At 42.6% G+C, this 23,533-nt stretch overlaps 1 protein-coding gene across 4 annotated transcripts; it reads left to right on the top strand.

The window, feature by feature from the left end:
• The first annotated feature begins 1,877 nt into the window (after positions 1-1,877).
• si:ch211-243g18.2 (uncharacterized protein LOC559906 homolog) lies at positions 1,878-22,910 on the top strand. 4 transcript variants are annotated; one of them, XM_061800836.1, is made up of 11 exons: positions 1,892-2,002; positions 13,047-13,123; positions 15,352-15,618; positions 15,722-15,847; positions 16,770-16,852; positions 16,984-17,140; positions 18,359-18,523; positions 18,629-18,754; positions 20,718-20,935; positions 21,473-21,501; positions 22,540-22,910. In XM_061800836.1, exons 3-11 carry the CDS (start codon positions 15,361-15,363, stop codon positions 22,653-22,655), a joined length of 1,278 nt encoding a protein of 425 aa, XP_061656820.1. In that variant the 5' UTR covers positions 1,892-2,002; positions 13,047-13,123; positions 15,352-15,360; the 3' UTR covers positions 22,656-22,910. The 4 variants fall into 4 exon arrangements, with proteins under 4 accessions (XP_061656821.1, XP_061656820.1, XP_061656822.1 ...); XM_061800837.1 differs by lacking the exon at positions 13,047-13,123 and having other exon boundaries at positions 1,878-1,995; XM_061800838.1 differs by lacking the exon at positions 13,047-13,123.
• Positions 22,911-23,533: the final 623 nt, after the last annotated feature.

Genomic DNA, 23,533 nt, shown 5'->3' with positions numbered 1-23,533 from the left:
TAGTACAAACTCTGCTGCAATACTTGATGAGAACGAGAAAGTCTGATCATATTACAATGATATAGAGCAAAATGAATTTGAACTCCATACCTGCAGAAAAAGTTTTCTTCTTGTGAAATTTATTGTTTTACTTTAAAAAAAGAAAAATAAATATATGATTGAAATGTATTAAAATTTTTATTACAATTATTTTATTTTATTATTTTCATTTTAGAATGTTTTAATAATTAAAATATGTACTTTATTTTTATGAGATTAAAGTTGTTGGGTATAAATAAAAATTTTGGACACTTTGACAACCTTTGGGAGGATAAATTGCTCAGAAAATGGATAGATGGGTTTGAGGATTCAGTTTCATTCCCACCTCCCCCCCCAAAAAAGTCCCAAGAAATTAAACAAAAAATAAAATTAAGCTTATTAAAATGAAACATTTAAAGGTATTTTTTTCATAAAAAATGAAGAATAAGACAGACAATTATGAATAATATAACAAATAATTGAAAACTTTTATGACATATATTTTGGGGTGTCCTTTACATACACATGTGTTCTTGTGAGCATTCGCATGGACACACACACACACACACACACACACACACACGCACACGAGCGTACAGTGTCTGGAGTAGAACCCGCTACATGTCCCATGAATATGAAAAGTGCCCGCTTTCAACAACAAGGCAAAAACAAGCAAGCTGCCAGCTCTTAATGGCTCCAAAGGAAGGAAAGCTGAGCGTCTTCCTCCAAACAAACATCTAATGATCACATTAGCCACGCATCACAGAGCTGTGTCATTATAGTCTTCTGTGTCCATGTCTCCTCCACAAAACTTGAAATCACAACTTTAATTATTTTTCTTATAAATCCAAGCTGGAGAGTTGGATTTATTTGAGGATTTTGGGGGGCGGGGGGTACTCGTTCATTTTGTGTTGACTAGTCTGCATTTCACAGTGGTGAGAGCAGTCTAAGAATTTCCCTCTAAAGAATTTTCTTTTGGAATCATTTGGAGGATCTGTCTCAGCATTCACACTAATTAGTGGCGTGAACATTTTTAAATCTTTTTTTTCTGTGTGTGTGAATACCAAGCTCGTTTACTTCATACTACTGTAAGTGACTGTAGTTTTGCATACATTCACACAGTATATTTGCAGTCATTATTGTTTCTGGCGAATTCTGGGAGACAAACATTCTCATATAATGCTATTTTACATAAAAAGCTGAGGGACGAGCATTTAAATGAATCATCATTTAATGTATGTCATCATTAATTTATTGGTTTTTGTATTGTTTGTGTTCACATTCTCATTAACACGAGACCTTATTTTAAACATTTTGTATTTTAGTGCTGAGGGACAAAGTATTTGAAAAATAAAATAGCCTTGTTTTCATTATTTGTGTGAATGCTGAGAGGCCAATATTAATTATTCTCACAAAACATCAATAGTGAGCATTTTGCGAGACCAAAATTTTCATTTTTTTTGGAAATGCTGTACTATTTTACATCAAAGCATTTTACACGTTCATGCTGACAGACAGCATTCAAACTAACTTATTTGTATTAATTGTATTAATGCTGAAAGGTTGTCGTTAATGCTGTTTTGCATCAAAACATCTACCAGAGACACTAATGCAACTGTGCATCACACTACTTTGCTCTTTTTTTTTTTTTGCGACGACTAAGCGACATATGTTCACAGTAAAGCAGTTGCGCAGAGAAAAATGAGTGGTTCCTTTTATTTTATTTTTTGCACCGATGTGTAAAAAATGCACTATTTTGCATAGATTTTTGTGACTGGTAATTCTCGAGACCACATCACGGACAAAATAAAATGAAATAACACATGAAATAAAATAATTTTGTTTATTCAGGAAGTGGACACAAGTTGTGCTCTTGAGCAAGGCATCGCCACACTCACGTCGGGGATTTGACAAGGAAGTCTCGTCCCTGGGCCATGCAGAGGACAACGCTGGGCTTTTGGCCAACTTTACACTTAAGTAAGAGGTACTCACGCACGCGTACACGTACATGCGTCACTTTTTCCTTTCAACTTCCCATCCACTCAGCAGCTCGGCTTCTAGATGCATATCTAAAATATGACAAGCCTTCTGAAATCATCATCTGTGCCGGCACACAAACACACACACTGATGTTTGTCTGACAAATAAAAGCAGCACTCAGGCTATGGGTGGGGGAGGCGAAGGGGGGGGGGGATACAGTCGGGGAGCATGGGTGGTATTACAGAGTGGCTAACATATGTGATGTTTTTTTTTTTCCCCCCTCTTGCCCACTGATTTGTATCTTCATATCAGAAAATAGCTGGTGGGCAGAAATGCACCCCATCAAACTGACATCGAGGCCCCGAGAGGGATCAGTCTGAGGCTTTGAAAATAAAATCACTCCTTTTATGTAATATGGAATTATTCTAATGACCACATTGCAACAGATCAAGATATTATTGCTGTAAAAAAAAAGTATGAACAAATTGGTGGAATTATTTATAGAAACTCACACTTAACAGACAAGCATGCACACAGAGAAAAATCATAGAATTTTGAGATAGAGTACTTTCTTTTCCTTGTCCATAATTGTAATAATAACAATGGTAATAATAATACTAATCATACATCTTTACAAGAGCACATTTCTACACCTCAGGTCACCTTACAGAGAATGGAGTGTTCAATTTTGGGCATGGGCGTTTGAGAGTTTTTGCCAATCTTGTTTTGTCAGACCTCCACCAAATTCCATGGGGATTGGTAAAACTGGGGTTGGGTGCTAGTTTATTCTTTTTTTTTTTTTTTTTTTTTTGGTAACATTTTTTGCATGTGATGCTGACTGCATTTGTACAAATCCTGTGTGCACAGGCTTGCAAAAATCGGTCCGTTTTCTCTTCCGCTAATAATGATAAACAGCAACTCCAAGCGGGTCTTCATTTCAGTACCCATTGCGCAGGTTCTAACAAGAAACTAATATGCTCGTGAAAATTATAATAAGACTATGGGCGGTCGATTAAGCTATTTTGAAGTGGTGTGATTTGAAGGGAAGTAAGGGATGTTGGGAGTGCTTTTAAATCATATTTATTCTGCTCACAGCCACTAGGAGTCACTTGTGCACTGTACTGTATGGTGTTGTTGCTGTGTAACATAATCCTCGATTCATTTATTTTTTGGGGGCAAAATTTTGCAAAATAGGCTTAAAATCAAGAATACATTTTAAAAAAATGTATACTAATGGATACTAACATGAGTCTTAGTAGGTGCAAAATAAGAATGCAAACAAAAAATTTTCATGCAATGTGACTTGCAGGAGCATTCTAGAAGCCTAGTGGTTAGCCTGTCTGCCTTGCAGATCTGATGTTCTGGGTTATAAACACACCTCAAGCCCTTTGTGGAGTATTTATTTACGGTGTGTGTGTGTGTGTGTGGGGGGGGGGTACTCCAGCTTCTTTCTACATCCTAAAAACCACTGCACACAAATAAGAATCAGCATCATTATTCATATCATCCTGATTGACTTATCATGATTATTTAACTACTCGAAGTCTCAAACAGACCAAGACGTTCGTAACACAAAACAGTAACCCCAAATATTTCATTTTGACTTAGCTTATTTCCCTTGCTACTCATACACAACTGGGCACACACACAACTGCTTTTACAGATTTTTAAACAAATTTAGAATATTTATTGCACTGAGTATTTTATAAAGCCAAAACGGTGGATTAGTGGTTCGCACATCTGCCTCACACAGGATTACAGTTTCAATCCTCCCACTTCCTCAAAATGTGCGCAACTGACGACTAAATTACGAATGTTAGTGTGAACGCTCATTTGTCCGATGCTGTACGGAATGTGCCCTGTCATTGCCTGAGACCAATCCAGGGTAAACCTGCCTCTCGCTCAAGGTCAGGTGGAATAGGCTTAGTTTACACAAATGAGGACAAACACTACAGACCATGTATGTATCAATGTGAAATTGGAGTTCATTACAATTAAAGTGAGTGAAACTTTTTTACTCCTTGTGAACGTTAATCATGTCCTTGTTTGTTTGTCTGTCAGTGAGAGTGAAAGGCAGTAACTGAACCAAAACAGGAAGTAATCACTTGCAGAGCTTTTGAGAGCCTTCGCTCATGCTCTGGTCTAGCATATTCTATTCAACGTTTTTTTTTTTTTTTTTTTTTGGGTGGACATGACTTGATGGTCAAAGTTGGCAACTTGGCCTCGGTGTCAAGTCGCATGCGCCGCCGAGCGGATCACATGATCACTTGTGACAGGAGTCACTCGGTGTCAAGTGGGGTCACCAGGAGTATCCTGGCGTCCTGCTCGTTTAATCACCCGTTTATTTGTTTAACAGCCGATCTCTGCTGCAGAGAGACACGGGAAAAGCAGGAAGTGAAAGTTAAGGCATAACTGTGGATTTAGCTCATGGTTAACCTGACTTTATTTATTTTTTTTGACATGGGTAATGAGATAGATAGACAGACAGACAGACATAGTTACAGTACACCAGTGGTTCTCTTTTTACACCCCAAAATAAATCATAGTGCTCCAATTACCACTATGATGAAAACAATAGCAATACTCATTTCTTGCAAACAACCACAGTAGTGCAGTGGGCCTAAATGTTTGTTTTGTTATGAAGGAGACTAAAAGAGAATATTATTGTAAGCCACTATACCATTATGCACAATTTTGAGTACGAATGAGCTACATATAGGAAACTAAAAAAAAAATACTGTGATGATATTCTAAACATGTATTTCACATAAAGGTTAAATAAAATTTGTACCTGAATAAACACTAGGAAACAAGCACGCACAGAAGAAAATTGATACTAATATGTTCTTAAACTTAAATACCAATGTACCAATGTGAAATGTGCTTATTGAACGTACTGTTCTGGATTAAAAAAAAAACTGCTAAATTTTGTACAGTTTAAACATTTAATTAATTGATTGTGTTTATATTTGTCCTGCGAGCTGGTGACCAGTTCACAGTGTCGTGCGCCTTTTGCCATAAATTGACTGGGATAGACTCCAGTACTCCCACCAACGTTGTCAGGATAGATGGCTTGGAAAATGGAATGGAATGGAAATTTTTTAACGTACGACTACAGGGAGCCTGCGTACCACATTTTGAAAATCATAACAGTAGAAAAATAGTGAGTAGTGGGTAGGTGGATAGGCAGATTAAATTTACAGTTAATTTTACAAGGTAAATAATTTTACCTTATTTCTTTCATAATATATATGCATTTTCTTATACGCTTATCCTCACAAGGGGAAGAATGATACACAATATTTTGACTAAGCTATCAAAAGAAAATATAAGCAGGTATTTTCAAGGAAGCTTTTTGATGCCCTCTTTTGGCAAGGAGTGGTAACTGCTGATTGGGGAACATACTGGCTCACCCATACAGGACTGCAGTCTGTATATTTATATACCTTCTAATGTGTTAAATATAGAAATAATTGTTTATTTTCAAGATGGTGTTTTTCTGCTTTTTACCATGTTTTCTCTCACTAGAAGAAGAGGAAAATTACAGAAATGCGTGAGATCCTGAACCCAACTTTAGCCTGTTAACCTTTCAAACAGATTTAATAACTAGACTACTTGTGACTTTTACGCTTCTTGTCAGGCAAATCCTCTCATCACTACGGAGGCTCCAAACCAGTTTCTGACACACAAAAAAAAAATGTCAAATTGCCGCACTGATTATGCTCATGATGCACGATGGGGGAAGCGGAATACTGTATTTGCATCTCATTGAAATTGTAATGTCCCAGCCTGTGTCAAACAAACGAGCTCCACGCTTCAACGCCGAGCTCATTTGCAAAGACCTTATTCACAGTTAGTAACGAAACTGCTCCGACTCTACTCTCACTCTTCTCGGGAAGTGGGAACGTTTGGTAACAATGCATTTTTTCATCTATTCTCCCTTCATGAAGGTGTAGCAGTAATCTAATTTTCATCATGCAATATCACACGAGTCAACTTCCATCCCTCCAGATAACTCCATGTGTCTTTGCCAAGAACGTAAAGGTAGGTAGATTGTACAGTAGGTACGATAGTCTCAACTGTTACTTCGCCAATGGGTACAAAAGTACCATTTTTTAAGGTTAAAAACACCACTGACTGTCATCTTACTCTAACATCCATCCATCCATTTTCTTTGCTGCTTATCCTCACGAGGGTCACGGGGAGTGCTGGAGCCTATCCCAGCTGTCAACAGGCAGGGTACACCCTGAACTGGTTGCCAGCCAATCGCAGGGCACATGGAGACAGACAGCTACACTCACTATCACACCTAGGGGCAATTTAGAGTGTCCAATTAACGTTGCATATTTTTGGGATGTGGGAGGAAACCGGAGTGCCCGGAGGAAACTCACGCAGGCACAGGGAGAACATGCAAACTCCACACAGGCGGGTCCGGGATCGAACCCGGGACCTCAGAACTGTGAGGCCAACACTTTACCAGCTGATCCACCGTGCCGCCCCTTACTCTTACAATGATGCATAATTTAAATGGTGAGTGGTGGTAATTTAAACTCATCTTATGTCTAATGTCGTTGCTGTTAAATATCATAAGTTCCATGTTAACAGTGATTTCATTCATCATCAGCTGCTTATACTACTTTTCATTCATCAATAATTAGTCAATATCAGTGTTTCCTGAAATTTTTTTTCAACCTCAAGTGCCACTTCAAATAAAAAATAATTTTTCCAAAAATATTTAATTGGCCTAAATGTTTACCGTTGCTATTTTAAAACACTGTAGAATTATGGTTATGGTCAGGTTTGACACCTATTGCTTTAAAATAGGAAACGAATAAAGTGTACTTACAATAAGGATTTAATTAATTCATGTATTACACGTGCATAAAGAGGTCAAATGTTGGAGCACAATTTCTCACGCCATTGAATAAAAAGCAATATCCAAACTTTCAACCGATTGCGGAAGTTAAATAAAAATGGATTTGGATAAATGCTTAAAAACAGACATTTCACAAAGATTGAATGCAAATGTATTGTACTGTACCTCAAGGTTAAATACAACTAAAGTGTACTCTTTTAAAAAATGTGCCATAGTTGAAGAGTTAAAAATAACTTTCAAAAAGGATGTAGGCTTAGCTAGAAGCTTCATTGCAATACAGTATGTTTACATTGTGTCACGATGCGGGGCTCAAGGTTGGACCCAAATGCACGACTCCAGAGACAGCAGACAGTACAGAGGAAACCTTTATTCGGTCCGAGGTCTGAGATCAGGTAGACAGTCCAAACAATTCATAGTACCAGTACGGATGGGGTTACGAGGGTGGTCAATGAACAGGCGTGGGTCGGTGCACGGAGGTCAGAAGTCGAGAAAGCAGGAGTGCGGGAATGAGGCATGAAGAGCAACGATCTAGCAGAGTAATAGTCGTCCCCCGGGTCCTATATGTACTGGGTCTAATCAAAGGTCATGAGGCGCAGGTGTGCACCTTCAGATTAGCTGGCCACGCCCAGCCCTGGCTGGAATCCAGGAGCATGACAGAACCCCCCCCTCAACGGCCGGCTCTGGACGGCCCAGGAGCATCAGGGTGAGCCGCGTGAAAGTCCCTGATGAGGGAGCGGTCCACGACGAAGCGAGGGGATCCAAGAGCGCTCCTCCGGGCCATATCCCTCCCAGTCCACCAGGTACTGGACCCCCCTTCCTCTGCGACGGGAAGACAGCAACCGGCGCACAGTGTACACCAACCCACCGTCGACCATGCGGGGGGGCGGGGGGATTTGAGCGGAGGAGCCAGCGACGATGTGCAATTCGGGCGAAGTCTGCTGACGTGGAACGTAGGGTGCACCCTCATCGACCTGGGCAGTTTCAACGAGACGGCGACCGGGTTAATAACTTTGGAATCCGGGAACGGGCCAACGAACCTGGGAGCAAGTTTGCGGGATTCCGTCCGCAGCGGGAGATCTTTGGTGAAGAGCCACACTCGCTGTCCCACTCTGAGCTCTGGTGCGGCCCTTCTCTTGCGGTCTGCTGCGGCCTTGTAGGCGCTGCTCATGCGCAGCAGTGTCCTCCGAGCTGCTTCCCAGGTCCGTTTGCAGCGTCGCACCATGGCCAGGGCTGACGGAACTGGCGAGTCTGTGACCAGTGGAGGAAACAGGGACGGAGGGTAGCCATGCACAACATGGAGTGGAGCCATACCTGTTGAAGCGGAGGGTAGGGAGTTGTGGGCATACTCCACCCACTTGATGTGCTGGCTCCACGTGCTCTGGTCCCTGGATACCAGACATCGAAGACCGGTCTCTAATTCCTGGTTAATCCTTTCAGCCTGGCCATTAGACTCGGGGTGATGACCCGATGTCCGACTTGCAGAAGCGCCGATGAGGTTGCAGAACTCCTTCCAGAAACGGGCGCTGAATTGCGGACCCCTGTCCGAAACGATGTCCTGGGGTAGGCTGTGGTAACGGACGACCTCGTCTAATACCAACTGGGCTGTCTGCTTGGCCGACGGGATCTTCGGAAGCGGCACGAAGTGGACCATCTTGGAAAACGGTCCACTACGGACAGCACCACTGTGTTCCCTTGTGAAGGCGGCAGGCCGGTGACGAAGTCCAGCGCGATGTGTGACCACGGACGAAAGGGGATGGACAGGGGTTGCAACTCACCAACAGGCCGTAGGCGGGAAGTCTTATTGGCAGCACACACCGGGCAGGCGTTGACGAACTCCCTTACGTCCTTGCTGAGGTTAGGCCACCAGAACCTTTGTTCGACCACCGAACGTGTCTTCGCCATACCCGGGTGGCAGACCGTCTTGTTGGTATGGGCACAGTTGATGACGTCTTCCCGCAGAGATGGGATGACGAAAAGGCGGCCCGACGGACAATCCGCGGGTGGCGGTGTCTCTCCCAGGGCCTCCTTCACCTGCGACTCGATCGCCCAGGTGAAACCGGCCACGAAGCACCCCGCCGGCAGGATAGTAGCGGCGTCTGAATCCGTGCGCCCTCCCTCGTGGATCCGCGAGAGTGAATCCGGCTTGCCGTTTTTGGAGCCTGGGCGGAAAAACACCTTAAAGTGGAAGCGGGTGAAAAATAGGGCCCACCTGGCCTGACGGGCGTTCAACCTCTTCGCAGACTTCAAGTATTCAAGGTTCTTATGGTCCGTGAAAACAACGAACGGTACTTGCGAGCCCTCCAGCCAGTGCCGCCACTCCTCCAACGTGCTCTTGACCGCCAGCAGTTCTCTATCTCCCACGTCGTAGTTCCTCTCTGCCGGGGTCAACTTTCTAGACAGGAACGCGCACGGGTGGATCCTTCCATCCCTGGGACTCCTCTGCGACAAGACTGCTCCGATTCCTGAATTCGATGCATCCACCTCCACCACAAACTGGTTATCTGGGTCCGGAATAATGAGAACGGGCGCAGTAGTGAAACTTGCCTTGAGCCTGCTGAAGGCCTCCTGGCAGGTCCCGGACCAGTCAAAGGGGGTATGTGGCGAGGTGAGCGAATGCAGAGGAGCGGCCACGGAACTGAAGTTCCTTATGAATTTCCTATAGAAATTGGCAAATCCCAAAAACCTCTGCACGTCCCTCCTGTTGGTGGGGGTAGGCCACCGCAGCACCGCGTCGACCTTCCCGGGATCCATCCGTATCTCTCCCTCAGCCAGGACGAAGCCCAGGAAGGACACGGATGCCCGATGGAACTCACACTTATCCATATTCACGTATAATTGGTGCTGCTGCAGACGCCGGAGCACCTCTCTGACTTGTTGAATGTGCGAGGTTAGGTCGGCTGAAAAGATGAGAATGTCATCCAGATAAACAAAGACAGATCTGTTCAGGAACTCCCGAAGCACGTCGTTAATGAAGTTCTGAAAGACGGCCGGAGCGTTTGTCAGTCCAAAGGGCATCACAAGATACTCATAGTGCCCTGTGGGGGTGTTGAACGCCGTCTTCCACTCATCCCCTTCCCGAATCCGCACCAGATGGTAAGCGCTGCACAAGTCGAGCTTGGTGAAGATCCGGGCTCCCTGGAGGAGTTCGAATGCTGTAGAGATAAGCGGCAAAGGGTACCTGTTCTTGACTGTGATGTCGTTCAGTCCTCGGTAGTCGATGCAGGGTCGCAGCGTGGAGTCCTTCTTCTTGACAAAAAAAAAAACCCCGCACCGGCTGGTGAGGATGAGGGGCGAATGAGTCCGGCTGCCAGCGAGTCCTCGATGTAGTCCCTCATGGCTTGATGCTCTGGTCCTGTTAAAGAGAACAGTTTCCCTCTGGGAGAAGAGGTGCCTGGCAGGAGTTCAATCGCGCAGTCGTATGACCGATGTGGCGGCAGAGACTTTGCTTTAGATTCAGAGAAGACCTCCCGTAGGTCATGGTAGCAGGAAGGCACTGAGGTCAGGTCCAGGACAGTGCTAGGTTCCGTTAGCCGAACCGGCGCAACTTGAATACCCCTGTCTCTCCGGACAGCGAAACAGCGACTGAGACAGTCCTCTCCCCAAGTCTTGACCTGACCCGTGGTCCAATCTATGTGCGGATTATGTTCTTTGAGCCACGGGCTGCCCAAGATGATGTCGCTACTACGTGCGTCGAAGACATGAAAGCTAATACGCTCCGAGTGAGCGTCCGGGAAGCTCATAGGTAGCGTCTGAGTGCAATGTGTAACCCGACAAAGGAACTTGCCGTTGGCGGCATAGGCGTGACGAAACCGTTGCGTGGGGAAGGTTGCTGGCCCCAGCTCCTCGACCACGCGGGGATTCATCAGGTTAGCTTCCGACCCAGAATCTATGAAGGCCGTCACAGTGCATGAACGGGAGTCTGTTCCTAAGGTGAGGTGAAGAAGGGACCTCCCTGACCCCGTCGCGGTGTACCGCACACTCACCGGAGTAGCGATCCTGATGTCAGAATGCCCTGGTCGAGTCGGGCAACGGGCGATCAAGTGTCCCAAACGCCCGCAGTAAAAACAGCGTCCCTGTCGTCGCCGACGTAAGCGCTCCTCCGCTGAGCTGCCATGCCCCTCCACTTGCATGGCTTCCGGTGAAGCTGACAACACGGGTGGCCGGGAAGCGGAAACAACCGGACTGCGACTCTCCCTCTCCTCCTCCCTCAGGCCCTCCATCTGTCTCTGCACGGTGAGGCGCTGGTCCACCTTGAGGGCCAATGCGATGAGGGAGTTAAGCGAAGGCGGAAGATCCATGGCAACGAGGTGGCCACGGATCTGTGGGGACAGTCCCTCGTAAAATGCGTCATGGAGGGCTTCCTCATTCCAGCGGCTCTCGGCAGCCCGAATCCGGAACTCAATGGCGTAGTCGGACACGCGGCGACGTCCCTGGCGAATTGTCATGAGCGAGGACGCCGCCTGGCGTTCCGGAGCCACGTACTGGAACACCTGGGTGAGCGCGCAGACGAAGCTCGCCCATGAGCGGCAGGTCTCCGAGTTACAGCTCCACTCGGCGGTGGCCCATGCCTCCGCCCTCCCTGTCATGTGGGAAATGACGAAGGCGTTCCGGGAGCGGTCCGTGGGAAAAGCGGAAGCTTGCAGCTCAAAGTGGAGATCGCATTGCGCCAGGAAGGGCTTGACGTTACCGGAGTCGCCTGAGAACCGCTCGTGTCGTGAGAGCGGAGTGATGGTGGCACGGAGAGGCACAGGAGCGGCCGCGCTAGCTTGGGAGGCTAGCCACGGTTCCAGCTGGGTGCAGAGCTCCTGAATCTGGTGAGTCATAACCTGGAGAGCAGCCTCTTGCTCACCCAGGCGTTTGCCCTGCACTTGCAGCGCACGGCGAATGGCTTCAGGGTCGGCTGGGTCCATGTTCTGGCTAGATCGTTCTGTCACGATGCGGGGCTCAAGGTTGGACCCAAATGCACGACTCCAGAGACAGCAGACAGTACAGAGGAAACCTTTATTCGGTCCGAGGTCTGAGATCAGGTCGACAGTCCAAACAATTCGTAGTACCAGTACGAATGGGCTTACGAGGGTGGTCAATGAACAGGCGTGGGTCGGTGCACGGAGGTCAGAAGTCGAGAAAGCATGAGTGCGGGAACGAGGCATGAAGAGCAACCAATCTAGCAGAGTAATAGTCGTCCCCCGGGTCCTATATGTACTGGGTCTAATCAAAGGTCATGAGGCGCAGGTGTGCACCTTCAGATTAGCTGGCCACGCCCAGCCCTGGCTGGAATCCAGGAGCATGACACATTGTCTTTGTTCTGTTGGAAATTCCTAATCTAGCCAGTGATTCTCTCTCATATGCCACAAATTGAGTATCACAATCTATATAAACCGACGAGACTGACATCAACTCTTTATTTTGTCAATATTGACAACTGTAGTTTAATAAATAGAAAATTCACATACAGAAATAGGTAAATGTGAACAGCAGCCCATTAGTCACATGTTCATTTTCACTTCTGTACATACATTATTTATTCATGTTTATTTTGCCAATTCCACCTCACCCCCGCATCCACAAATTGGAATCTAATTTTAGTGTCTTTTTTTGCACGTGGGCACACCAGGTTTCTCCTCTTTTGAACCACCTGTTTAATAATTTATTTATAGGATGTTCAGGTTACGAGAGAGTGCGACTTGAGGCTGCGTCCGCAACAGTGAAAGAGTGACAGTCATGAGAAATTCAATCGGAGTGACACAGGAGAGGGGGTGTGGGCTTTATTGTATGCCAGTGAGTGGATGGCACACTTTGTTACACTAACATCGTTGAAACAATATCTCGGGCATTTCTTTCCCTGCCCAAAAACATATGTACTGTATTTCCATATAACATTTATGTAATATTCAGAAATACAATTAAAACAATTATTCATTAATTGTTATATTTTTTCTTTCATAATAAATATTTTATACCTTTCTACATGTGCCCTATCTTTTTATTCATTTAATTTGTGACCACAAATGTTTTTGAAATAAACAACTACAAAAGTAAATTAACTTTATAAATAATATATACTGTAAATATAGTATATATCAATGTATTTTTCATTGAAAACTGCATTTTATGCGGGGTGGACAGGCCACGCCCACTTCCCCACTCACCTGTATATAAACTTACCTTGCAGCATCAGCAGCAAACAGTCTCTCTTGCCCCACATTCAGCTGATCGTCATATCTAAACGGTTGTCTAAAGAGCATCTCGGTGAGTAAAATAACTTATCTTTTATTTTAGGTTCTTATAGATCAGATAATTCACTCTCAAGCACAAACTTACTCTGATATAAAACTAGCCCTAATTTGACAATAAAACATGTGCATGATGTTTGTTATTCTTTCACTGCTTACATTGTGATCAACACGGAGAGAAAAAAAATAACAATAACAGAAAAGTGCGTGTCCCAGCCAACAAAGAATGCCCTTGTCTCGGTTATGGAATGCACCATGAATCATATTTATCCCAATCATCATTTTCCCATGCGAACAAGGAGTCTGTCTGTCCGATGATGGCTCCTCTGTCGCGTTGCCAGGATCAAGTGACAGACACACTGAGAGGTTCCCTTGGCGCCTAATCCGCCTCGAGAAGGCACCACGGCCGGCGCACATGGACAAAACTCATGCGCACACGCTCCTACACACACCGTGCCGCACAAAGACCAACTGTCCAGCGTTCAAACATTGACTTGACCAATCTGCAGGAAGTAAGGTGACACCTGCTAAAGAGAATGTCAAATGGGGTCTATACAGAGAGAAAGATAACAGTGTTCATTTTATACACACACACACAAAAGTTTACATGAAAGCTATTGTAAAATGTGTCTTAATGTTGTTATGAAATACGGTGGATGAGAAAAGTCTACATCCTTGTTCAAAGTCTTGGAGAAATGGTTTCAAAACTTTTTCCACCCTGTGAACAGTGACAGGACTACTTATCAAAAAAATGAACACGTTACGTTTCTGTAAATTGACTTGAGGAGAAAATCTGACTTGATTGGTTCAGCATTTCAGCTATTTTTCTTTTCTTTTGGTAATATTAATCTTTTCCCCAATATGGCCCTAATATCCCTTCGCATGGTGTGGCACAACCCCCATAAAGATTTTAGAATGCAAAAGGATCTCTATTATCATAATAATTGACTTTATGAGTGCATTCTGATAAGAGAATTTACATTTAGATGAGTTTGGGGTTTTTTCTATTTCTTTTGTATTTTTAATGGAAGCATTGTTGAGATGGACACCCCGAAGAGGCGCTGACCTCAAAGTCATTGGTGGCCTGGATGCAGATGGTACACGATGGACTCCCACTCATTTGAAGAGCCATTTCATCACGTTCGGTGGTCCTTAAGAGGACTTGTGCCTTTGCAGGAAGAAACATTTGCTTAAGGCCTTTCACGTAGTCAAATCTTCGGCGATACTTAAGAAGAAAGGCCATGGATTTTTGTGTTCATGGTGCTTATAAGTCAGTGAGGTGCACACATCCAAATTTCTGACATCATATGGTATTTTTAAAATATTAGAGAGCCCACGCATGCTGAGGATTAACTTGGTTGGTATAGTGCCAAGACTGTCCTGTGAAAGAGAAAGCGGTAATGGAAAAGGAACACTGGTCGTAAAAGAAGATATAGGTGCTATAGTTGGCTATGTTTTTATTTTTAAAAAAAAAAAAAATTCTTCATAAAACTACAGTTTAGAAAAGACCTCTACACACCCTTGTGCGTAGTTGTACACCCATGTGTAAACTAAGAAAAATAAATTTTTTGGAAAGGTGAAGTAAAAATACATGACTGAAATGATGTAGTTGCAGAAGCCTGCACACCCTCTTACCTGGGGTGTGACTGTGTTCCGAATGAGCCAATCCAGTTCAAACCCATGTGAAATGGGATTCAGCACACACCTGCATCTAAAGTGCATTTGATGTACATTAAATCAAGTTTAGCTGTTCGAGTAATCAGTTTTTATAATTTTGTTTTTTTTTAGAAGTTATTTATTTTCTGTTTTGAACATCAACAAGCAAAATACAGGCAATGTAGAAATGCATCTTGTAAAACACCATAAGTCATCAGGAAAATGACAAAGTACCTGAAACTAAACCAAACATTTTTCAATATTTAAAATTGATGAAAAAAATGCTGGCATACAAATATCCCAAAAAAATGTAGTAACACTAAAGACTAATAAAAATAGTTATAGATTTACATCAGTAATAAGTTTGAACTACTCTCATGGCTAAGATGTTTAATGAATGAACTGAGAGTGGTTGCGTGGTTAAAATATTTCGGACCCCACACCATAGAATAATTACTCGAGATTATCGTCAAGAAACATCTAATAATCGGGCCTATGATGAACGGAGGGAAATTTTTCACATTTGGCCCAATTGTAGATGCAATATGTGTGCAGCCCGGTTATGTCCTTTGTCTCCCTCTACCACAGCCCCTCATCATGGCCTCCACTATGTCACTTCGGGGCTACTCCCTAAGTCGTCAGCCATCTTTCTCCAGCCGCTCCCTGATGGATACCAGCCGCTCCCGCGCTTCCGTCTCGTTCTCCTCCGGCGGTACGCTAACCCGATCGGCGTCCATCGGCCACGACCTCAACGGCCCGGCCGGGCTGCAGCTGAACGGGGTGCACGGCAGCAGCACCAACGAGAAAGAAGCCATGCAGAGCCTCAATAACCGTCTGGCCAACTACCTGGACAAGGTCGAGTTCTGTGGGGGTTTTTGGTCAGGAGCCAAGCAGCAGACAAAGAAAGTTAACGCTTATTGATGCGCTTTCATCATACGTGGTCTTTTTGTCCTCGCAGGTGCACTCGCTGGAACACTCCAATGCCGACCTGGAGATGAAAATCAAGCAAGTGATGATTGAGCGCATTCCCAAAGGTCATGACATGGACTCTATGATGGCCCAGGCTCACGCGATTGAGCAGGAGGTAGTCAAGACGCATGAGAAAGTCCAGCCCTCTAGTTAATCATTATGGTCGCTGCTTTGGCAGAAACAAAATTCTTTAGTTACACTGTAAAAATCTTGCAGTTTCGTTATGTCTTTGGAGGTGGAGGGGGAAAAAGTGGATATTTTTTTAATGTAACTGATGTTATCTTGGACCACGATATCTTCTACTGCCATGGCCAAATATCCATCTATCCATCCATTTTCTTTACCCCTTATCCTCACAAGGGTTGCGGGTGTTTGCTGGAGCCTATCCAACTGTCAACAGGCAGGAGGTGGGGTACACCCTGAACTGGTTGCCAGCCAATCACAGGGCACATAGACACAAACAGCCACACTTTAGAATGTCCAATTAATGTTGCATGTTTTTGGAATGTGGGAGGAAACCGGAGTGCCCGCAGGAAACCCACACAGGCACATGGAGAACATGCAAACTCCACACAGGCGGGTCCGGGATTGAACCCGGGACCTTAGAACTGTGAGGCCAACACTCTACCAGCTGATCCACCTTGCCGCCCTGTGGCCTAATATCCATTTTTAAAATTAAGAACTCACTTCTGCATTTGGAATAATTGTCATGAGCCAAAAAAAAACCCTTCATCAGCCAATTATATTATTACGTTCCCACAATTTCCATCGCATTCATTAAAATATACTGGATATTTTTTTTAGGGAAAATTGAATTTGAAATCACAAGTAACAGAAAATAGTAACACCGACCACATATGTGAGTATCCATCTATTGATCAATTATTGCTGTGAATGGTTGTTTGTGTATACATGTTTTGTGATTGGCTGGGGACAGGCTCAGAAAATGAAAGGATGAGGCTGCCATGCAACCGAGTTGGTGCGTTCGTCACCGATCGGCACTCATGACACATTCACCTCCTGTTAATGTTTATTAGGTGAGGAAGAAGACCTTGGAAAACGCTCGTCTCATGTTGGAAATCGATAATGCCAGACTGGCAGCCGATGACTTCAGGATCAAGTGGGTAGTACATGATAACTTCGAAATGTACTTCCTCGACACATCTGCCACTCCTCCACTGCCGGCCAGGGAGTTTTTGACTAATGCCGCTGACTGACAAACCAAACTTATGCCTTCTTCCGTCAAACTAGGTGGGAGACTGAGCTGGTGATGTGTCAGTCGGTGGAGCGAGACTGCGTGGCGCTGAAGAAGGCCAAGAGCGACCACGAGCAGATCATCGCCTCCCTCAGGGGTGACCTGGACAGCCTGAAGGAGGAACTTTACTTCCTCAGGAAGAACCATGAGGAGGTAGTCTGGGCACCTCGTTTCTTTCTGGGCTCAGCTTTTTAATTTCCTCTTCAGTCATCTTTGTGCAAAAACAGTCTTACCCCTGTATTGGAGCCAAAGTATCACTGTACGAAGGAAATTATATAGTATATGCATATTGTCAGTGTTTTCGTTTTCATTGAAGACATGACAATGATCTTATCACTTATTTTAGCACTTTCCTCCCTCTTAGACAGATAGAATCATGAAACACTTTTTGTATTGTAATATATAAAATATGTAATGTGAATAAATAGCATAATACACATATGAAGAACATTTATTTAAACATGTCTACTTGAATTTTCAACTATTTTAAAGATAACCGTATAAAAGTGATACATTTTGAAGACTTAAAAAGAGGACAAAGTTTTTTTTTAAATTGGAAAGTCGTATCAAGTGACAAAAATCACACATTATCTCATCCAAAATGTTTAGTCTAAGAAAAAAACAAATTAATACACTGGACTTTTTCACCTATTATTCACATTAGCACAAATTTCTGTTTATTCAATTGCATTCCAATACACAATTTAATAATAATATTGTGAATACAGTAATACTCGTACTGCCTACTGCTTTCATGTTTTAATTTTTTTTTTTTAGTCAACATATTTTTTTTTTAATCTCTAAAGTAGAATTTTGTGTCGTTTTCCACTCCCACTTAAATACCAAGAGGCCTGTATACATTTGACTGACCCACTTTGGTGGCCTTTGGGGGGGGGGGTCCTCTGGTTACAGGAGACACAAAGAGCTAGATCTTGTTGCACTAAACCAGCCTCTTCTGTCCATTCAGCTGATGTGATGTATACTTATACCCAGGAAACGTTCTACTTGGAGAAAACTGCCCTTATCTACATGGACGTCATGTGAACAGACAGATTTTAAAAGGAACTTTACAACTAGAGCCCACAATATTTTCATGCAACTAAATGACAAACCCATAGTTGCGCATGTACTTCATCCTTTAATTCGACTAATTTGAGATGGAGGCATCGCCCTGCTACTTTGTTCAAAGGCTCAAGTGTAAGTGGAGCTTTACTTCATCAACTGTTAATGTACAAAATGTAAATAAAGTACACGCGCTCACTTTCAAAATGGGTACCTCGTCCACATGTGCAACACGGATATCAGTGTGAAATATATTTATAAGAGTTTTTTAAGATATTCAGTCAGAGAGCAACACCTTTCGTCCTGTAGGAACTCGAACAGATGAAGTCTCGTATAGCCCGAGATGAGGTGAACGTGGAGGTGAACCCGGCCCAGGGACCAGAACTGGGAGCCATCCTGTCTGAGCTGCGGATCCAGTACGAAGGCATTGTCAAGAAAAACAAGGATCACGCCGACCACTGGTACCGCAAGAAGGTACACAAGCATCCAGCATGCCATGGCGTATTGTTTCAAAGTACTGTACTGTAAATATATGTACTAAAAGCAAGTTGGGGTAAGGTTTTTATTTTCCTGTTTTAGCTGGAGACGGTGCAGAATGATGTGAAGGAGAGCAATGAGGCCCTGAGAGGTGCGCAGGGCGAGCTGGTCGAAAGGCAGCGCTTCCTTCAAACGCTCCAGGTGGAGCTGGAGAGTTTGCACAAGCAGGTGATGGGCTGCACTCCAAAGTGAAACTGAAAGAAAAGCAATGTCATAAAATCACAAACCGTGAATTAAGTTGGATTTTTGACAAGACGTTTCCACTCACTATTTTGATTTTGGTGACAGTGGAAAATGTGTGTATGTTGAACCCTTTTACTGGGAAAATGGAGGTTGTTGAAATACCTACATCCCTTGTGGGTAATAATAATTGGGTAGTATCCAGTAGCAGGTAGTGTGGAATAGTATAAAGTCAATTGTTGGTAAATTGTTGTTGGTAGGAATGACATATAATGGGTAACTCGTCATAGTTTGATGAAAAATTACTAATGTACAGTAGGCCCATTAGTAGGTGGTGTTGTTCGAGGCTCACTGTTACATTCCTGTAAATTTTAGCGTTATGTACCACATATAATACAGTAAAATACTTTCAAGTTATTATACAGTATGGTAATAAACTACTGTTTCCACGGGGTTATGGGATTTTGGTTGACGTCACACAAAGAGTAGCTCTATTGTGTCACAGAGGCCACGATTCCCAGCACATATCATTTTCTATGTTTTTTTTTTTATCTCATTTAACACTTGTGTTACATTCATGTTGAACAGTGTGCAATGTATGTATGCTAACTGTGAGCCGTTCAAGTATCAACTGCATCGGATACAAGGGTGACCTTCCTTGGAATAACTCTGGCCAAAAGAGCTCCCGTTTTCCTTGTGGGAGGCTTCAGTACCGCAATGAATAAAAACAGTGATTAACAAAATATACATAGTAGCTATTTATGGTGTGTGACATCAACAGAAAATCCCACGATGCAGTGGAAAGTACATTTAATCAAAATATGATGACTTAACAGTATTTTTCTGCATGGTATGTGGTAAATAACTTGAAAATTTGCAGCAATGTCCCAGTGTACTGTAATATATATTCCCAGCATGCATGAAATATTCAACAGTCTTCAGCATTTCAGTCTAAATACCAAGATGCGATCATAACAAGACACACGTGCAAGAAAATATGATCAGAAGAAAGAAAAAATGGTCCCGGAAATCAATAGTGTAGAAATAATGAATATCAACAATGTGGCAGGAAAGCATTGTTCTTCTATTATATACATGTGGGTTTGCTACTAGCAGTACGTTTCGGCTGGAGGACGCTCATTGTGGAGGTCATGAGACAGGAGGCAGTTTCTGCTTTCCCACAGTTTTACCTGATTCAGGTAAGCTGCTCAACTAGTATCGTGCAAATAATGATTCATTGCTGGTGTATGACGATGATGTATGTAAGTGGCGCACAGCTCCAGGATATATTTCCGATTACTCACCCCCGTATTGTTTTTTAAGTTAACTTACTATTGTGAGTAGTTGCGAGTAGTACTCGAGATCTTTTTGTGCAGGAATTTGTTAAAGTATTTGGTGGATCGCCTGAAGATAGAGCACAGTTAGAAGGAATTGGGAAAAAGGTAGTCTATAATAGTAATCAGCTCGTCGTGGGTAGCTGATGGTTGACAGTACTTATTTGTATCCGTTTAGCTACCTTCATTGTACTGTGTCTTTGTGGTACCTTGAGAAATCCTCTGTTTGTTTGGCTAATCCTATGTTGACAGTAAACACGTTTCAGCAGACAGACTCTAGAGTTGATGAGTTGGCTGAATGCGTCTCGCCAGACATTGTTTGCTTTGGAGTGCAAGGTCGCATCTGTTCACAGCCATTGTTGTTAATGGCCCGTGAAGTCGTCGGCGGATCACGAGGACATTCTCGAGGTTTGAGGTAGGCAGGCAGACGGGGCGAAACTTTTGGAGTTGGATAAGTAAATAACAGTAGTCAGCTTAGTCATGATTTTTTTAAATTTGGTTTTATTCTTCTCAAAGGGCATCCTGCCGACACTCTCCCACAATAGAAACACACACAAAAAAATGGGGTTTAACCATTCCCATTCTGACTGCGTTACTTAGATGCTTTCTACCCTCAGGTTGCAGCCTTGGAGGGTAACTTGGCTGAGGCGGGTCACAAGTACTCGGCCGAGATGGAGCGTCTGCAGGTGAGCCTGAATCAGCTGGAAGAAGACCTCTCGCAGCTCCGGCTGGATATGCAGCGCACCAAGACCGACTACGAGCAGCTGCTGCGCATCAAACAGAACTTGGAGATGGAGATCGCCACCTACAGGCGCCTGCTAGAAGGAGAGGAATGGTAAATGAAGCCGAAAATTGCATTTCTTTACTCAATTACAAGGTTAATAGGACGATCAGGTTGTGTTACAACTGGCGGTGGCTTGGGCAGGCCAAAAATGTTATTCAAATGAGACCACTGTCACTCTAAAATTCAGTAAACCCTCGTGATAATTGTATAAATCACTTAAAAATTTTTTTTTATTTTACACACATACCAACTACTAATAGAGAGGTTATGTTAGTTCTTATATAAAAAGCTTGTAGTGTCAGTGGCTAAATAGCTAACATTTTGGTTAGCGTGCGAGTTGATGTTAGCTAACATCAGTGATCAACAACAAGGCAGTTAAGACAGGGTATTCGTCGATAATGTCATTTAAATCAAAGTGTTTCTATTCATGACGTGACATCTGTTTACGGTATGTTATGTAGTTCGGGAGTTTTGTTGGAGCTGAAAATGTCGACAACTACAACTTTTAGCACAGTTAGCTTAACTATGACTTTCATAAGTATTTTGGTTTTTAATTTTCTTCAAAGCAGTTTTTGTTTTGTGTTTCAGCATTAAGGAAGTTCCACCCCCACCAAAAAGTGAGTACTTTTGATCATTCACCTATGAAACAAAGTGTCACCATTTTTTTTGCATTGTGCAACAAAGATTGCACTATCATGTATTAAAAATGACCATTACAGACAAAAAATACAACAAAATAAAATACTGTTACAGTAAGTTAAGTGAATTCAAAATTTTTGAAAAGTCATTATTATTATAGTCAAACCAAAAGCTTTTTAAGGAAGAAGATGTAGTTTTCACATTTTGAAGAAAAAGAAGTCATAGTAAGGTTATAGTGACAACATGCTTATATTTACTTTTGGATTCTTACAATGATTTAAGATATAATTTGTTTTATTTGTTTTATCGTGCTTATTTGTATTCAGATTAAGAATTTATTCATCTAATAGTTTAATTTTTTATTAAAAACAATCATTACATTGCAAGTTTATTTTCATATTTAAACCTTTTTTTTTTTCGAAAAAAATGACTAATCTTGAAACAGTGGCAATTTATTCTGATAATAGCTCAACTTTGTCTTGAAAAAACAATCCATTCTCTTGATACTGTCACTTTACTCTCAAATTCAAACATTAAAAAACATTCTTATAAAATCACAACTTCATTATCATCATTTTTGAACACTTTTTTAAAAAAAATACAATTTTATTCTTTTAACATTATGACATTTATTTGCCTCATATTTGTAGCTTTTCTTGAAACATAAAAAAAATTCTTACAGTATTAGAACCTCATTCTGGTAATATTCAGTTTTCTTTCCCACCGAAAACTTGTAACATGCCTGTGAATTTTTCTTTCTCGAAAAACTCCAATTTAAGTCTCATATCGTGAATACAATTTCAACAAGAATGTTTTGAATACACTTTAGACAACTTTGAAAGAGTTTAACAATGTGCCGAGTTTAACCCAGTAGAAAATTAAAGTTTTACTTTAACATTAGTGTGTGTAATAGTTAAACCTATTCCCGATTCTAATGTCAGGATTAGACCGTCTAATGTCTTATAGCAACATACTCGCTCACGATATGCGCAATTGCCTTATGATCACGTGCACAGAAGAGCCTGACGTGCGCACCAGGAAGATCGTAAAGGTGGTGACGCAGACGATGGTCAACGGCAAAGTGGTGGATGAATCCAGCGAGGTGGAGCAAATCGAAGAGACCATGAAATAGAGAGGTGCATGTGGGACCATTAATAACAAAAGCAACAACAAAAACTATGTGAGAAATATGATTCATTACTGGTGGCATTATTTAGTTTTGACCATTCTGCCTTTTGAAATGTAATTTAACATAGTTGTGCATGCTAATACCAGATTTGTAGGTGAAAAGGGCAGCTCATGGAGCGTTTTACAAAATATTAGTTTACCTTGAGCAGTTTTTATATTTTAGAGCATCAAAGTTTACCGTAGTGCACCTATGACAAGTGTTGAATCATCCTGTGTTCATTTTTGCTTAATAAATGTTGATTTACTCTTGACGATGTGGCTAGTGCGTAGCATAATTCTTTCATGTATGTTATGAGATTTTTCCATGTTGAATTGAAAGTACTGCCGAATGTCAATGCAAGCTAGATCGGATCTTGTATGAACATGGTTTGAGATTATGGCTCAGTTTTTTGTTGTCGTGAGGTCATAGCGTCAGTCACAGGGACATTACTGAACTTGGTTTTCTCATCTTGTTTTGGTTTTCTTGCAGACGGAAGTCTGGAATTGGAGACAAAAGAGGGTGTAACGTCAGAGATTACATGGATTAAGTGATCTGGTGATGTTTCAAAACAAAAATTCCTCTGCATTTTGAGCATGAAGCAGATCACATCCCCGCCCAGAATTCGCACAATGTCGAAAATATGTATATATAATCATGAGAAAAACAATTACACAATACAAGCCAAGTGCCATCACAATACTATATGCACTTGTATTTTGGACTGACAACATTCAGTTACTGTAAAGCCGATCCCATCAGTGCTAAGTTAAAGTATAACAACTCTGGCGTGATGCCTACTACACAATGTCTCGCCAAAAAGTGACTCACAAAAGCCCCTTTTA

Source organism: Syngnathoides biaculeatus, chromosome 17 (assembly GCF_019802595.1).
Source record: "Syngnathoides biaculeatus isolate LvHL_M chromosome 17, ASM1980259v1, whole genome shotgun sequence".
Classification (NCBI taxonomy): Eukaryota; Metazoa; Chordata; class Actinopteri; order Syngnathiformes; family Syngnathidae; genus Syngnathoides; species Syngnathoides biaculeatus.
Note: the sequence above shows the minus strand (reverse complement) of the source record. Positions and strands in the feature narration are given on the sequence as shown.

Excerpts from the sequence above, each read along its gene's own strand:
- si:ch211-243g18.2 (XM_061800835.1), top strand. The coding sequence starts at position 15,259 with ATGATGAACGGAGGGAAATTTTTCACATTTGGCCCAATTGTAGATGCA. Across the intron at positions 18,524-18,628 it reads ACCACTGGTACCGCAAGAAG|CTGGAGACGGTGCAGAATGA; the intron begins GTACACAAGCAT and ends TTCCTGTTTTAG. Across the intron at positions 20,936-21,472 it reads CTGCTAGAAGGAGAGGAATG|CATTAAGGAAGTTCCACCCC; the intron begins GTAAATGAAGCC and ends TTTGTGTTTCAG.